General features: G+C 42.6%; 1 protein-coding gene across 2 annotated transcripts in view; it reads left to right on the top strand.

Annotated features, from left to right (window-relative positions):
• LOC127463519 (G protein-activated inward rectifier potassium channel 2) overlaps nt 1-18,211 on the top strand; it is a 165,155-nt gene that overhangs the window by 49,733 nt on the left and 97,211 nt on the right. The window contains exon 2 of one of the 2 annotated variants that reach the window (XM_051773052.1): nt 611-659. The exons of the other annotated variant lie outside the window; for it this stretch is intronic. Coding sequence (XP_051629012.1) covers nt 635-659 — 25 coding nt within the window. The 5' untranslated portion in view covers nt 611-634. The remainder of the gene's footprint in view (nt 1-610; nt 660-18,211) is intronic. 2 annotated transcript variants of the gene reach the window in all.

The raw sequence follows: 18,211 nt of genomic DNA, 5'->3' as shown, positions 1-18,211 counted from the left end.
TCTGTCCTGGTTACAACAGCTACAACAAGTGTCTGAAGTGGAAAAACAAATTGATATGGAAAAAAATTGCGAAGTATAAGTGAGAAAACCCAGCAGGTTTGACTGGGAGTCCCTCGTGTCTCAAATAAATGAAGCAGCACTTCAGTTCAGTTCAGCTCAGTGTCAGCCCAGTACCACACACACACTCCAGCTCCTGTAAGAAATCTATTTATTTCTAAATAAGTGCTTTCTTTCCTGCAGTAAAACTGTTTTGTGGGTTGATCTTTTGTCAGGAAGGCCTAACACACTTGCAAATTTTAACAGAGAGTGAGAAAGAGCAGGATTTCCTCCTCCATTATCACTTGGATTGAATAATTTGGATCACTCCAGCAAGACACACACACATGGACACAGAAATAAATACAAGTTTCACGCTTCACAGTTGTCAAAATTGAGGAATTACAAGAGGAAAAAAAAAGGTGCAGGAGTGAAGTGCAACCCCTAGATAAAATAAAAATATGTAATGGAGTCATGTCCTCCCCTCACACTGCCACTTGCACTCAAGTGTATTAATATTTTATATATATATATATATATATATGTTTGTTTTTCATTTTGTCTGTTCCCCCAGGAGAAGCCCAAAAGAGAAACAGAGATGGCCAAATTGACAGAGTCGATGAGTGAGTACAAATAGGAAGTTCAACCACTTTCTTTATCCATCTGTCCCCCTCCCTCACATGATGCCACGAAACCAGACAGCAGTGCTTGCATTCAGGGATCTCATTCAGCCCTGTCTTCACTCTTAATTCATCATAAATCATCCCACTCCTAAAAAAAAAAAAGAAAACAAAAGAAAATAGGAATCCCCAGAACAAGGGCTGCTATTTTCTTCATGCACTGCTTGAATCACCCGTATTTGGATTTAAATCCAGCAAAGAAGCTGCTACAGGTTTGACTTTGTGAGTCTGAGCTTTATTTAAGTGGAATTTAACTATTTTGGATTTAATAAGTGCCTAATTTACTCGATTCAGGTCAGTGCATGTGTTCCTTCACAAGCTCACAGAAGGTCACACTAAATGCAGTGCAATTATCCAGGATTGTTGCCTGTGCCAGACTCATCCAACAGGAATTATGCCCAGAGATATATCTGGGAAGTTTTTCCTTGATTTCTCTGGTTTGTAAGAGGGGTGTGTGTGCTGTCTTCAATATGTGACCAACAAGAGGTAGTTTGTGCTTTTGCCATAATATGGGATCTAGATAATGGAGTGGTGCCTATAAGCACTTGTAGCTGAGACACTCAGACTGGATAATCTGTCTGTGGGTGAAACTGGGAGACAATTCAGGATGAAATGCTGGCAAACCACTCTCTCTTTCCACAAACTGATGTAGCTCCACAAGCTTAAAAGAACTAACTTCAAAAGGGAGAAATCTTTTATTCTGCCTAACCAGAGCCTGTAGAAATGCAGAAACACGGATATTCATGACTCATTTATATCAGAAAGTTGTTTGAAGGGGTTTTTTTTCTGTTTGTGTTCAGAAGGCCTGTTCCTAGGGCAGCACTTCCCTGCCTTTTTACTCTCCCAAATCACTTTCTTTCCTTTGGAATCATTCCCTGTAGGGTTAGATGGGATATCAGGAAGAAATTCTTGGCTGTGAGGGTGGGGAGGTCCTGGCACAGGTTGCCCAGAGAAGCTGTGGCTGCCCCTGGATCCCTGGAAGTGTCCAAAGCATGGATGGATAAACTTGGAGCAACCTGGGCTAGTGGAAGGTTCCCTGTACAAAGATCCCAAATCCCAGAGAAACTCTGTGCTGTAAGGATGGTAATTTTGCTCCAATAGTCTCTGTGGATGTACAATGTCACCCTTGGAAGCATCCTGTGACCCCAGCTGGTGTTCCTGGATGTTGGATAGTTGGATAATTTTGAAAGAGGGGTTGAACAAAGGAGGAGTCTGTTATCCAAGGGGGAAGCAGATAAATCCTATCTCCCCTGTGCATTAGGTGCTTGCTGGACTTTTCCCAACCTTTCTGAAACAAGGTGAAGGAAAAAAAATGTGTTAGGGCAAAACAAGCAGACCCTGAATGCTCTGAAAAGTCTGAGCAGTGGCCTCCTTAACACTTTAAACCTGATTGGGAACACAAGCTCAAAAATGCAGTTCCTTTAGGATGCCTGTTTGTCTTGCCAGTTGCTTTTATCTGACTTTTTAAAGACAGAATGCTGCTTAAAAGGGTTTATTGCTGCCTTGTGTGAGGATTTGTTCATACTTCATGAAAGCCTTTTATGAAATTTTCAGATGATTTCATGGCATTTTGAAATATTTTTTCATAAATCACAAACAGCCTTGCAAGGTGGAAAGGAAATTCCCAGTGAGTGTAACACAGTGCCCATTTTAAAGGTAATCCAGACTAAAATGAGATAAATGGAATGGGAAAGCAACAAGCTGGAATAGAGTGGGCATCTGGTTTGGACTGCAGGGCCTTTTTCTTGGAACTGAGCAAATAAAGAAGGGCATTCAAGGCCTTAGAGGGTTTCAAAGCCCTCAAGAAATGGCTTGGTCATGGTACCAATATAACAGAATTATTATTTGCTGTTCTGTTTCACCCAAGGGCTGTGCTTGCCTCTTCCCTCTGTTCAAATCTCTTCACAGCTCCAGAAAAAAAAAAATCAATCACCTTCCCTGCACTGCTGTATCTTTTTCTCTCTCTCAAAATGCTCTGATGAAGTTCCCAGCAACTGCTCTCTTCCCTTTCTCCTCCATAAAGATTTTCTGGATGTTTCTGCAGCAAGAAAACCCCCCTCACACACCTGAGGTTCACATCACACTAAGGGAGAACACTGAGAGAACACTGATGCAGAGGTTGTTCAAAGTCTGTTATTTTTTTTTTTGCCAGCAGGGATAAAACTCTGTATTTTTGTCACATTTTGCATTTCCATTCTCAGAGGATCTGCCACATCAGTGAGGAAACAGTGGTATTAATATTTTCTGTCCTATTTCTGTAGGAGCTTTATGGTGATGGAAAGAGGTATCGTGACAGAGCCCTTTATTGAGGGATCTGTTTTCCTTGGAAGTTATAAAAATAAAGAAACAAATAGAGGGAGAATCATTTTTATACAACATTTAAAGTGCAAACTAGAAAGGAACATTGAGCTAAATTTTTCAGGATGGTCCCTTAGAGCTGATATAGAAGCAGAAATTAATACCAAATAAGACCAGGTTTTGCCCCAAGTTATTATTTCACAACACTTGCACAGAATTAATAGAAAACCACCATAATTGCACCAAGCCCTAGGGAACTGCCCACGAATTCCTTTATAATGCCTTAAAATCCATATGAATTTTGAAATTTCTTTGAGGCAATTTGCCTCATATCACCTCAGAATACTCCAAAGCTGAGCATGTAAATGAAACCAGGAACCAAATCATTTTCCCTGTGACTTTTGTTCCCTTCTCTTCCTGTTGTTCCCTTCTTTCCCTGTTGCTCTTATGCTTCCCATGCCCTGGGGATCATTTTTAACCCAAATGAGGCCATCACCTGCAAATAGCTAAAGCACAGCAAGAAAGGCAGGAGAGCAAATATTAAGCAGTCCAGGAAGGTATCAAATGTTCATGCTGGTGTATTTGCCCAAGAGGAAAAATTAGATATTCAGAGAAACATCCTCTACCCTTCAGAATACTCTGTGGAATGAGAATTACTACAGGACATTTAGGGAGTAGCCAAATATGATGATGCTTTGGTGGTATCTTAGAAAATTCATTTTGGGGTCCACTGTGATTGAAAGGAATTTTCTCTCTGGTTCCATTGGTTTCTCCTTGTGCTTCCCAGCTAGTCATGATGTGCAGCCTGTTCTTGAGCTGTCTGGAGTGAAAACAAGCTGTCTGCAGCCCCTAATTGGTATCTGGAATGTCTCACTCATGTCAAGGATGTCTGGTTGTTTCTTTGGCAATATGATGACTTGGACAGCACCTACAAAGTTCTCCTCAGGGTCCTGATATTCCCAAAAGCCCTGTCAGAGATGTGAAGACAAAGTGAGAATAGGAGTGAATCCCTTCCCTTTCATCCTCAGAATGAACTCTGAGTCCTCCAGGTCACCCAAGTTTGTACAAACTCTTTAGTGGATCTAAAAAGTCATTTTGGCATCCACTGTGATTGAAACAAATTTCCTCTCTGGTTTCATGAGTTTCTCCTCCTGTTTCCCAGCTAGTCATGATGTGCAGCCTGTTCCTGAGCTGTCTGGAATGAAAACAAGCTGTCTGCAGCCCCTAATTGGCATCCCTGGGATGTCTCACTCATGTCAGGGAGGTTTGGTTATTTCTTTGGCAATATGATGACTTGGACAGCACCTGCAAAGTTCTCCTCGGGATCTTGATATTCCTAAAAGCCCTGTCAGAGATGTGCTCTTTGCTAAAGGCAAAGTGAGAATGTGAGTGAATCCCTTCCCTTTCATCCTCAGACTGAGCTCTGAGGTCTCCAGGTCACCTGAGTTTGTACAAACCCTTTAATGGAACGAGGGAGTCGACGTTCCCGGCCCCGGATTACGCAGGAGGATGGATCTCGTGTGCCCTGCCAGGGCTGGAGCACAATCAATGTGTGACATGAGCACAGTGAACCTGCTCCAGGCTAGAATTGACAGTGGGCATGGCTGGCTGCCTCCCAGCATTTAACCAGAGGAGTGACAGCCAATTAAGATGTTCCCAGGCAGTAGGGGCACATCAGGAACATCAGGCACATCATGTTTACTCTGCTCCCCACTCACTCCACACGATTCACCTGCAGGAGGAACAGCCAGAGGTAGGAGAGTTGCTTTAAAATAAGGATGTTCCGTCATTTGTTACAAAAATCTCTACTCCAAATGCCTGCAAATTTATTTCCAGAGACAGTGATGCAACAAATCCTGAGACCTCAGATGACTCCAGACAAAACCTGCTGAATTATGGATGCCACAAATTTTACTCCAGGGGGGGTAAAAAGAATATAAGCTAACCTGAAAGAATTTCAGGAGCAGACAAAGCCTAGGAAAGGGCTGGTTTGTGATGGAGTGCTTTTCCCTAAAGGTTTCTTTTTCTTGTCTCCAGTGTCTGAGCCTGAAGTGTCCCTATTGCTCTCTCTCCTACTTGCAGGGAGGGTTTATAGAGAGAAAAATGTTTCTGCTTTGAGTTATTTAAAAGTCACAGCATTTTCAGATTTACATGTGCCAGGGTAGTCTGGAATTTTTTTTAACAGCTCTAATTATTTTGAATTAGTGTTTAATGAGATGTAAGGAAAACATACAGTATGTTACAGTAAAAACATATCCAACATAGTCTCTCTTGCTACAGGACATTGGAGCATTTCTACTTCAATCTTTTATCCCCCAGTAGAGTTTTTATCTTTCTTTTTGTTCAGTATCCTGGGCTGCATCAAAAACAGAGTGGGCAGCAGGGCACGGGGGGAATTGTGCCCCTCTGCCCCCTCAGGTGAGACCCCCCTGCAGAGCTGCTCCAGCCCTGGGGAACAGCCCAGCAAGGACATGGAGCTGCTGGAGAGAGGCCAGAGCAGGAACCAAGAGGATCCCAGGGCTGGAGCAGCTCTGCTGGGAGGAAAGGCTGGGAGAACTGGGATTGTTCAGCCTGGAGAGGAGAAGCTTTGGGGTGACCTGATTGTGGCCTTGCAGGACCTGAAGGAGCTCCAAGAAAGATGGAGAGAGACTATTTCCAAGGGATGGAGTGACAGGACAAGGAGGAATGGCTTTATAATGAAGGAGAACAGGGTTAGATGGAATACTGGGAATAAATTCTTGGTTGTGAGGGTGGGGAGGCCCTGGCCCAGGTTACCCAGAGAAGCTGTGGCTGTCGCTGGATCCCTGGAAGTGTCCAAGGCCAGACTGGATGGGGCTTGGAGCAACCTGGGCTGGTGGAAGGTGTCCCTGCCCATGGCGGGGGGTTGGGACTGGATAATCTTTAAAGACCCTTCCAACCCAAACCACTCTATCATTCTATGTTTCTGACCTTTCTATTCTCCCATCTGGAGCATAAACACTGTCTTGTGTGAACACAACATGAGTTGTTTGCAGAATCAGGCATTTGAAGAACTGATCCTAAAGCCTGAGTTTCCACTTCAGCCTAAAACTCTGATTCTTCACTCTCAAGAAAGCATTTCTGAGTACAAACATCCAATTCAACATTTTACACTGACACCGAGGACCGTCCCTGTCTTACAAAGAGCAGATTCTGACAACGCAAAATTCAAGAGCTGAAACTCCAGAGCATTCAGAAAACTCACCAAAAAAGACATTTTCACCTGCTTGGGGCAGTCAAAGACATTTGTTTCCGAGACACCCAGGTATCCTTTGTGTTTAGCCTTTTTCATGAGGGTGTGCTAAGGGTAGAGCAGGAAGGCTGGTTTTTCCACAATATGTATTTTTGTCATCCCTGTTGTGATGGCTATTTCTGGAGAAGTGGTTTTGTAGCAAAATATTAAGCCATAGAGATGTTCTATTAAGTGATATATCTAATTACTGTTGATTCAATACCGTATATATAGGTTGATAAAATTTATTTCAAGCTTAAGTCCTGAAATCTTTGGTCAAATTTTAATTACGAGTAACCAGAGTGTGTATGATTATTGTCATAATTAATAATTAATAATTATATAATTTTCATGTTATTTCAGCAGAAATTAGCTAATGCATATAATCAAAAGAACAGAAAGAACATTGCTATTATTAAATAAAAAACCAGTCAATTCTTGATGACAAAGGTCAAGTTTTGAGAGGAGAATGAAATTCTAAACCAGGAGTTCATTATACAAGCAATCAAGAAGTTTTATAGTTTTAGTTTCACTAGCAGGGGCTTAGGAGAGCTGTGAAATCATATATGTAATAATTAACAAGAGAAACCTGTTTTAATCAGAAAGCTGATTGACAGTATTTCCAGTCCTCAGTATCTAGCAACATGAAGAGTTTTTGCTTGACATTCTCTGAGCTTTTAAGGGTCTTATCTTTAACTTCTCTCTGCAAGAGTGAGGGACAGAGATGATGTTTGTTTTCCCAAATGAAAACCAAGACTCTCCTATAACCATGGGATTCTAGAAGCTTGGATTTCTCAAAAACATTAAATTTTGATAGCACTGCTAATATGACTTTGCCAAGCTAAAATCTTGGCAAAAATTAAACTCAAAATATCGGGGATGAGATAACCAAGAGCTGAATTATGAATTAAGTAAAAGTTTCTGGGCTTCTAGTCAGGAACAGTGATCACATATGGGCCAGACTGGGCTGCTGCTTATTACTTACACCTTTATATGTATTTTCCCTTATTTTTATTAACTCCAGATAGTCCATTTCTAAATCACCCACCTCTAAAACAAGGGCTACAATTAATTTGACACAATTTAAGAATTCTCAGTGCCTTTCCTTTGCATTCCTGTGCCCCAAGGCACAACCAAGTCGGGTTTTTCAGCCACATCTTTGCCAGAGAACACTCATTTTCCATGCTGAATTTAAGTGGTCTGGACACAAAGCTATTAGATAAAGGACTTTCACACTTTCCATGACACTGTTCTCCACTGTCCTACTGCAATAACATCTTTGGGCAAAATGATGACTCTGTGTGAGATTTGGTGTGAGGCACATTTAGGTGTAAGTTGGTTTTCGGGGAGGAAATACATGTCCAGTGTTTTTGGAAATCATAAGGTTTAGTTTAAGCATGTGCAGAAATTTAGTTTTGAAAGCAGAAGTCACTTCAGATTTTCAGCACCAGTTTTTGAGGACCTTGGAATGGGACTGAGGTGCCAAAAGTGGTTAAAGCCTTTTTTGAGACAACGTTTTCTCATCCTACGCAAATAATATGCACGTGTTCAGTTCTGGTTCTGGCCACCTTAACTGCCTATCCCTGGAAGTGTTCCAGGTTGGATGGAGCTCTGAGCAACCTGGGATAATGGAGGGTGTCCCTGCCCATGACAGGGGGGTGGAACTGGATGATCTTTTAAGATCCCTTCCAATCCAAACCATTCCGTGATTCTGTTCGGGGCTTGGCTTCACAATTTTAATGTTCTCCTAAAGCAAAGCTCTTCCTACACTTATTTAACACACATTTAAATCTTCCAAAGGTGCCAACCAGCAACGGACTTCAGGTGGCAAAGTGAGCAGTGCTGAAAGAAAAGGCCAGACTGTACATGTTTAAAAAGCAGGAAGTTCACATTCGCTCAATATAAAGAAGTGATTAAAAATGTCTAATCAATTGTCTTCACAGAGAGCAGATGAGTTGAATTAAATGCTGAAAAAACAGGATCAATGTTTCTGAAAGCTGTAGAAAACTGTCTGACCTGGATCAGCCTTATTGAGCCATCAAGCAGATAAGAGACCATAATGGATTTTAGTTCTGGGAAATGAGCATAATGTGATGAATAGCAAAGAATGGTGGTCAATGGTTAAGGGACAAACAATCCAGAAAAAAAATGGGCATCTGAGATGTACAAGAACAGCTGTTAAACAGGTAGCACCATAACATATTGGATTTTTAAACCCTTAGACTTTGAAAATTAGTTACAAAGGCATCCAGGATCAATGAATGGAAAATATTGTAGAACACGGTAAAATAAATTATTTGATGTGAAAAAGAAGCATCTCAGTTCATTGGAAAAAGGTCCCAGTTGATTATCCAATATAAACAATTAAGGAGAAGTCTTAGCATGGTGTTTTTGACAGATGTCTTTTAAAAGCCTTATAATCTGGTGTTAAATTAATCCCTAAAGCCAGACTATGTTCTCCCTGTATTTTTCACCTGCCTCCATTGCTCCTCAAACACTTGACAGGGGATAACAGGGACAATATTAGCCATATTAAAGGCAAATAATGCCTACAAGAGTGTGCACAGAACACACTAATTCAAAGTGTATTACTGCTGAACGACTGCCCATACTCACAGCTCAGGCTCTTCTAACTTTATTTATCACTATTCCTTTTACCATTAAATATCTTGAACTACATGGAGGAGAAAACCAAAAAGACTCCAGAGAGAGTCATTGCCAAGAGTAAGAGAGCTGTTAAAATATAAACCTGTAGGATCTGTCCTCCTCTGAGTGAGGGCAGCACTGTTTTCAGACACAGGGATAGCAGTGATTGTGCAATGGGGTCGTTCTATACTCCAACATCAGTCAATCCCAGATTTCAGCATCACTCCCTTTGCTTTTTCTGCCCATGAATGTCCCACAGGCATCTCTCTCCCTGCAGGAAAGGGAGATCACAGTTGTGTTCACCTGTTGATCCTCATTGTTAGCACTGCACTGCATGAAATTCTGAGATATAATGAGAGATTTCTCCTTCTTCCAATTATCATCCCTCCTGTAAATCATTCCCCTGTCTCCCTTCTTCCAGTATTTACCAGCTTTCAGAACCTTCCTCAAGTCACCTCATTAGATTTTATAACCCACATCAGCATCCAGGACCTCCAGTCCTGGTTGTTCTTTGCTGAACTCCTTCCACTTTGTCATCTTTAAGCTTCCTGAGTACATTCCTTAATGCACACACCTATCAGAAAAGTAATGGAAAACAGAAAGGCTCATCCAAAATAAAATCCTGTGTTTCTTCAGGACAAACAAAGGTAATTCCAGCCCAGCTGATGGAATAGCACCTTGGATAAGTGTGTTTCTCTTTACCCTTCCTGACAGCACTGATTGTGGAGAGGGGAAATGGTAAAAGGCAGAAAACAGAAAACCTTAATGCCATCACATCTGGTGAAATACTTTTCATGGCCTGTGAAACACTTTGCCACAATGTACCACAGCCTAAATAAAGGGTTTAAAATAATCCCGTCAGAGACGGGCTGTTGGGTTACCAAATGTGCAGTTTGGCAACTCAGACATTAAAAGGCAAGGAGGTAGAAGGAGAATAATAATTTCCTAACCAGGAAAGACTAGGGAAAAAGTTCTTTTGTGGATAGTTTCATAGAAGAACTTCAAAACAGTTTGCTGGAGTATCTCCTTCGTCATCACCACCACCAGCCCCACATTAGTAGTATCACTCAGCAGTCATAACTTTCCCTGTGTTCCTGTAGTTTTAAGGCTGGGGACCCTTTTAATCCAGTGTCCTGTGTCCATCTGAGCAGTAGGAAGAGTTTTAAGCATGGCTATTATCCCTAGACCTTGGAGACCCTATAAAATTCCCAAAGGCAACATGACAGCTTACAGACAGGAAATCCATGATACACCTGAAGCTGAGAAGAGTCACTGGCCACTGTTCCAAGGGCTTTCCCTGAGCCAGCTGAGTTCTTCCTCACCAAGAAAGAGTGGAGACTGGGTGGTGTGGACAAAGAGGCTGAAGACAGAACTCATGATACATTTGACTTGTATAAACACGGACCTTCTGCCTCATGTCCAACAAGTCAGTAAAATTTTAGTGGTGTGTGATAGGGCTCAGCCCTTGGGTGCAATTTAATTGTTTTATGTGTGTCAGCAATAGCGTGGCAGCAGGATCAGGGAAGTGACTGTCCCTCTGTGTTGGTGCTGCTGAGGCACCACCTCAGATCCTGGGGTCAATTTTGGGTCCCTCGTGACAAGAGAGACCTGGAGGGGCTGGAGCCTGTGCAGAGAAGGGAAAGGAGCTGGGGAAGGGGCTGGAGCAGCAGGAGGGGCTGAGGGAGCTGGGGGGGCTCAGCCTGGAGAAAAGGAGGCTCGGGGGGACCTTCTGGCTCTGCAACCCCCTGACAGGAGGGGGGAGCCGGGGGGGTCGGGCTCTGCTGCCAGGGAACAAGGGACAGGAGGAGAGGGAACGGCCTCCAACTGTGCCAGGGGAGGCTCAGGTTGGACAGGAGGAGGAATTTCTTGCTGGAAAGGGTGGTCAGGCCTTGTCAGGGGCTGCCCAGGGAGGTTTGGAGTGCCCAGCCCTGGAGGTGTCCCAGGAAGGCCTGGCCGTGGCACTCAGTGCTCTGGGCTGGGGGACAAGGTGGGGATGGGGCACAGTAGGGACTCGATCTTGGAGCTCCTTTCCAACCTCAGTGACTCTGTGATCAAGGAGGTCAGGTCTGATGCTCCTGCCTGACTCCAAATCTGCATCCATGTCTTCACCCAGCTCACACTTTACTCCTGGAACAATAAGAAACCTCCGTTCTACTCCAGCTGATCGAGATTGACTGATGGGGAGATGATTGTGCTTCCAAATCATGACACTTTAAATTACCATTTTCGTTCATTCAAAGGAACTAAATCACAGAGTGATTGTCATTGTCTGACATATTTATCATTGTCAGGCTGAGCCTCCTCTCTCTCCACATCACAGGATTCCTCTGGTACTCCCAGGAACCCACACAATGAAATCATGGCACGTGTCACGAAACATTTGCTCACCTACCTGCAAATCAAAAGGACAACAAATAGCAAGATTGCCTGCCCTTAAAAATGGCACATTTTTGCTGAGGTTAGAAAAACCTACACTTTCACTTGATAGCTTTGGGAGGCAGTTTAAACATCTTGTTCTGCTCTGTGTTGTAGTATTGTTTGAATAGTTATTTTAATGACAGGCAAGGAATAATTTCCTCTGAAATCTGCTGAAACATAGGATGGAGTATTGGCACATTTTTTTAATTTTTTTTTCCTTTTTTAATTTTAATAGAACAGAACTATCTACAGACCTCCTGCTAATTTAGTTTGCTTCCTATGGCACGTTGCTCTTGCATGCAGCTGAGTGTCTTTTTGGTGATAACATTATTATTTAGGGGATTATTACTATTTTAAGGCACAAGTAACTCATGCTGCTGTACTAATTTGTGGGTGAATGTTGCATATTTTTAGTATCCATTCAATCATATGTGCTGGGCTGTAATGTTTGAAAGTGAAATCATGAAAGGCATGATGGAAAAACCCATTAAAGTGAACAGAAAAACTCCTGCTGTTTTTCTGCCTCCTGATTTTACAAGGTGCCCATGATGTTAACCTGAAAAGGAAGGGGAGAGGTTCATGAAATCATTTAAATCACTTATTTGTTATTATTAATAATTTTGAACTATCAGATCCCTGCATTAAGGTGTGGCCTCACTGGTCAGACATAACAGGGAATAACAGGTTGCCCAGAGAAGTTGTGGATGCCCCATCCCTGGAAATGTTTGAGGCCAGGTTGGATCAGGTTGTGAACAACAAACTCTCCCATGAAACATTTCACTCCTGAAGGCTCCTCTTTTGGACACCCCAACTCTGACCAAACCCTTCTCTTCTCCCTCCTTCCCACCTCCACCTCCAAATCCTTGACAAAAGTTCATAAAGATCCACATCTTCCCACTCAACAGCAGAAGGCCTGGAAATGCTCCTTAAATTCCACAGAAACTGGTCAGTGGATTAAATTTTTTTGAAGTTTTCGTATTGAGGGAGTGATAAACAGACTCCAGAATAACATTTGGCTAAGAAAACTAGAGTAAAAACCCAAGGCCTCTCATTAAACTTGATAAAGGCCTTTCTAGTAACTTTTGCAATGCAATTCTCCTTTTTCTATGGTTGTAGCAAACGAATTTAATAATTAAAGAATAAGAGGAGGCCAAAAAGTAACCAAATTACATGAAATTTATAATGTACCAACAAAAAGGAGTGCTGGGAATGTGTATTTCTAATTCAGTGGTGCCGTGAGATGATGGGTTTTGATTTTAAGAAACTCTTTTCTAACTTCCTCAGGAACAGAACAGAAACAAACCACCATGGCAAAACCAATGTGCTTTTTTTTTTTAAGAAAAATAAAATATATCGAGAAGGGGGCTGGGGGAAACTCATTTTTATCAAGAGATTATAATTTTAAATTGAGTCTGCATTGTGTGTTACTATAGAAACTCCCATTTTGTGCCATGTTTGTGGGGAAAAAGTCAAAAGTTGCATTTTAATGAAGGCAGATCACACATTGGCTTCCTCGGAAAAGCAAAATAAAAGAGAAGTTTCTCTCAGAAATTGAATAATTACCCAAATTAAGGCAAGCTAATTAAGGTCACCAGGAAGGGATATTCAATCCTGAAGTGACAATATGTTGGGTTCGTTTTTCCAGGCTGGTCTGTGCCTTACAGATTATGTATTAGATACTGCAGGAGTCTGATGGATTGAGAGGCTGGTTGCCATGGCAATATTTGCTGCTTTGCTGGTATTCCCTACAGAAAGTAAAGGATTTTTTTTTCCCCTACTCAGTTAGACAAATTGTCTATATTTAGCCCTGGATGGGGAGAACTGAAACAGCAGAATCTGGGCGGGGAGCTCGGGGGAAGGAGTGACATTTCTGAGGCTGGAGGAACCACAATAGGACTTGTGTTGGTGAGGGGGGCTGTGGAAAGAGGGAAAAGGAGAAAGGAAGAGGGAAGGAAGAGAGAAAGAGAGAAAGAAAGGGAGAAAGAGAGAGAGAAAGAGGGAAAGAAAGAAGGAAAGTAGCAAAGAAAGAAGGAAAGAAGGAAAAAAGAAGGAAAGAACGAAGGAATGGAAGAAGGAAAGAAGGAAAGAAGGAAAGAAAGAAGGAAAGAAGGAAAGAAAGAAGGAAAGAAGGAAAGAGAAGGAAAGAAGGAAAGAAAGAAGGAAAGAAGGAAAGAAGGAAAGAAAGAAGGAAAGAAGGAAAGAAGAAAAGAAGGAAAGAAAGAAGGAAAGAAGGAAAGAAAGAAGGAAAGAAGGAAAGAAGAAAAGAAGGAAAGAAAGAAGGAAAGAAGGAAAGAAAGAAGGAAAGAAGGAAAGAGGGAAAGAAAGAAGGAAAGAAGGAAGGAATGAAAGAAAGGAAGGAAGGAAAGAAAGAAAGAGAGAAAAAAAGAAAGAAAGAAAGAAAGAAAGAAAGAAAGAAAGAAAGAAAGAAAGAAAGAAGGAAGGAAAGAAAGAAAGAAGGAAGGAAAGAAAGAAAGAAAGAAAAAAGAAAAAAAGGAAAAGAAAGAAAGAATAGGAAAAGGGGAAGGAAAAGAAGTGGGAAGGAAGGAACAGGAAAGGGAAAAGGAAAAGTGTTTATATCTTACTTTTCTAGTATATCTTGCTCTTTTTAGGATGGGGAGGCCAGCACAGGAGGACAGGTAGTGTTGCCTAAGAGGAAGCCACAGCTGCTGAAGGTTTACTGTGCTTTAGGTGGTTTTTAACTCCAGGGAGAGCTAAGAGGTAAAATCCACTGGAATTGTCAGTGTAAACCACAATTGGAGCTCCAAATATGAGCCACCTTCTTCTGTTCTTTTGTTTTCTTTTAAAATTTTTAATCTTCGCTCACAGCATTTTTAAAGCAAGGTGTTGATACCATTTCCATCCTCCTCTTGGCACAGGGAAAGCAAATGTGCCTCAGTCAGATGTCAGGGAGTACTGTCTCTGCTGTGTGCTTCAGTCTGTTGCTTGAGGTGTGGGAAGAGTGTGACAATGTGCTTTCTTTTTAATATTAGCCCATCTCAGCCAAGCATCTATGGATTACTGCAGAGGGGAAAAAAAAAACAGAAAAGGCTGCTTTGTTTCTTCCTCTTCTCCACTCTTACCCCTTTTATGCACAGAAATGCACCAAAAATTTTATAGTGTTTGCCTTGAGGCTTAAAGAGACCTTATTCCAGTAAGACTGACCAGGCAACTCTGACTGCCCTTGGTGCTAATTCACTTCCCATCACTCCTTCTTCCTCCTTTTCATGCCAGTCATGCCTTACAGTTTTAATTTTTTAGAATATTAGCAGCTTTACAGTGTTTCAGTCTGTGTAGTTACACGGAGTGTGTATTGCAGCAGTTTCAGTGATGGGATTAGATAGCAAAGAAATAAAATGTCATTATAAAAATACTTAAATAATAAGTGAAGAACTGAGGGAAAACCAGGGTAATTAAAGATGATACTGGAATGATGAAATGCTGTGCAGGCAGAACTAACAGAGCCCTCTGTTCACACCAACACCAAGAGCTGGGAATGAAGACGAGAGATTTTTGGGGAGAAATGAGAACAAGAAATCCTTTCTTAGACATAATAACATTCAGCTGCCAGATAGACCTTAAGAAAGCTATACAAGGAATCAGAGAATTAACTACAGTTCAGTAGAAACAAGGAAAACTTTGGGAGGAAGGAAGAGAATGATGAGAATCTTAATATCCTGTTTTCACCTGTGTAACCTCATCAAATCCACACCTCCTTGAAAGTGCAGGTACAAGAAGACCAGTCCTCAAATCACTCCCTGTTCAAAACCTTCAAGCTGAGGGATGAGGGGCAATGGACAGGGGTCAAAAGTAGAGGGAAGGTGTGGCTGCCCCATCCCTGGAAGTGTCCAAGGCCAGGATGGATGGGGGTTGGAGCAACCTGGGCTAGTGGAAGGTGTCCCTGCACATGGTAGGGGGTGGGAATTGGATGGTCTTTAAGGTCCCTTCCAACCCACTCCTTTCTGTGATTCCATGATTATTGGAATAGTGGGATCAGGCTGATGGGAGTGGGGCTAAGAGAGCAATGACCAGGGATGGAGGGAACCAGAGGAGGCCTTTGGGGTTTTTGGTGGGTTTTGTGTTATTCAGGGTGTCCTGGTTTGGTTTGGTTTGGTCTGATTTTTGGGAAGAATGTTGTTTGTTTAGCAATAACTCATCCAAAATAGATGAAAAATCCATCCTGAAGGGTGGGAGAAGGATTTAGGATCATCAGCTATGAATGGAAGAAAATTAAAGGAGCTCAGAAATGGCTGAGATCCAAGGAGAAACAGCAAGGGACCCAAGAGACAGAAAGAGAAGAGCACAGAAACTTCACTCCAGAGCTACAGAAACACAGGAGGGATGGATGAACCCTTTTCCTAGAACAAACAAAGGAAGGGGACTGTTAGCAAAGTGAGCAGGAGCAGCTCCAGAGAATGTTTTGGAGATGTGACTCAAGAAGACAGAGAATTAGTGGGGTGGACTGTGTCCCTCTGGAAATCCTCAGCCACACTGTGCATTCCATGATCAACACTTCCAGCATTTCAGAACTATTCACTACTTAATCATCATCACATGGCTGAGACTGGTTTTATTTGACCCCCAGTGAGGACAAAACCACCTGTCCCACAAAACCATACTCTCCCATTCCTGACCTTTGGCTTTGAAGCCAAAGGGACATTGTTCTCAAACAAATGCCAGCTGTACCTATAAACTTTGATTTGCTCAGGCACAAACAGGGAGGATCTTAATTTTCCACAAGTTTCCCTGCCAAGATTTGCAATCGAATATGTAAAAAAAAATCTGACCAGAGCAAAGATGTGGGTGGGATGTGAAGGATCAGGCACTCCCAAGGTGGCAAGAGAACAACAGATGTGGCATTCCAGCTTTTGTCCCCCCCCCCAGCAGTGGGGGAGCTATTAGAGAAGTGTCTGTTATTGATTCACACTGCTCACAATCCATTTGTACTGCCTGGTTTGGGAGCCATTATAATTTACAGTCTGTCATGCAGATTGCTCTTGGCCCATGAAATATTAATCTATTAGGTAGACACACCATGCCTGAACACATGGACTCCAAATCCTTGGGGATTTTGCTTTTTAAACAACAGATTATTGCCCTTGTTCACTAACTACTTCTGCAAATAGCTCAGTAATTTCAAGCTTTAATATCCTCCTCAATTCTCTTCCTACATAACTAGAGGTAATATTTCGTTTACTAGAAATTAAAGATCTGGTTTTATTTATTTATTTTAAAGGAAGTAATTGCCATGTGCACAAAGTTTTTCTTAACTGAATATATGCATACAAATATATACACAGATTTGTGTGTGTATGAATGTATAAGGATCTTATACAACTTTTGATTAGATTGGAGGAGGTGATGATGGACTAACTTCAGAGTGAGAATTTGATTTGGCTTTAAACCTTGCACTGCCAGGAACATAAAACAGAACCTCTCTGGGGTCCCCAGCCCAGCAAGGACATGGAGCTGCTGAAGAGAGTCCAGAGCAGGTACCAGGAGGATCCCAGGGCTGGAGCAGCTCTGCTGGGAGGAAAGGCTGGGAGAGCTGGGATTGTTCAGCTGGAGAGGAGAAGCTTTGGAGTGACCTGATTGTGGCCTTGCAGGACCTGAAGGAGCTCCAGGAAAGCTGGAGAGAGACTATTTCCAAGGGATGGAGTGACAGGACAAGGGGAAATGGCTTCAAAGTGACAGAGAGTAGGGTTAGATTGGATATTAGGAGAAAGTTCTTCCCTGTGAGGGTGGTGAGGCCCTGGCACAGGTTGCCCAGAGAAGCTGTGGCTGCCCCTGGATCCCTGGAAGTGTCCAAGGCCAGGCTGGATGGGGCTTGGAGCAACCACATTAATTAAGTTTTTAAAAAGGACAACTCCTTGAGAGTTTGGGACTGAGAACTAAATGGCCATGTAATAACAAGGTAATTTTTATATTCTTGTGAATTTTATAGGATCATAGAGTTGTTTGAGTTGGAGGGACCTTAAAGATCATCCAGTGCCACCCCCTGCCATGGGCAGGGACACCTTCCACTAGCCCAGGTTGCTCCAAGCCCCGTCCAACCTGGCCTTGGACACTTCCAGGGATCCAGGGGCAGCCACAGCTTCTCTGGGTAACCTGGGCCAGGGCCTCCCCACCCTCACAGGGAAGAATTTCTTCCTAATATCCCATCTAACCCTGCCCTCTGGCAGTTTAAAACCATTCCCCCTGGTCCTATCACCACCATCTGCCCATATAAAAGGTCCCACTCCCTCCTTTTTATAAAGTACCTACAGTACCCTCTTAAGCTTTTAAAGGCAGCTCCAAGTTCTCCCTGGAACCTTCCCTCCTCCAAGTGAACACCCCCAGCTCTCCCAGCCTGTCTCCAGAGCAGGGGTACTCCAGCCCTCAGACCATCTTTGTGGCCCTAAATGCAGCCACCTTTTTTCACTGCATATCCCTGGTTCACACACTGCACATTCACTCCTGCTGCAGATGGAGATTTCCCAAGGAGAAAGCAAAACACAGTTAGTGACTATAAGCTCTCACATCCTAACTTTGCTAACATTGTAACTTTAAAAATATCTTTTAATGCAGTTATTTTTGCATGCCAGCCCTTCTTTTTAAAAAGGAAGAGGAAGCTACCTGTCATCATACAGTGATGGGATACAGATGGGATACATGTGTATGTTCCAGCAGCAGCAGCAGATTAAAGCACAGATCCCCCACCCGTGCAGGAGTGTCCCTCCCCCATCCCATGGCACAGAAATTCCTGGAGTGGCAGAAAGCAGTTCTTGTCCTTGAACCAAGCACTGGAGAACTAAAAGACAAAATCACAGAATATTCTGAGTTGAAAGGGACCCACAAGGATCATCCAAGTCCATCTCCTGGCCCTGCCCGGGACACCCCAACAATC

This window comes from Manacus candei, unplaced genomic scaffold, assembly GCF_025592945.1.
Source record: "Manacus candei isolate 608988 ecotype Guabito, Panama unplaced genomic scaffold, ASM2559294v1 h1tg000165l, whole genome shotgun sequence".
NCBI lineage: Eukaryota > Metazoa > Chordata > Aves > Passeriformes > Pipridae > Manacus > Manacus candei.
The sequence above is the reverse complement of the archived record's forward strand: the minus strand, read 5'-3'. Positions and strand labels throughout refer to the sequence as shown.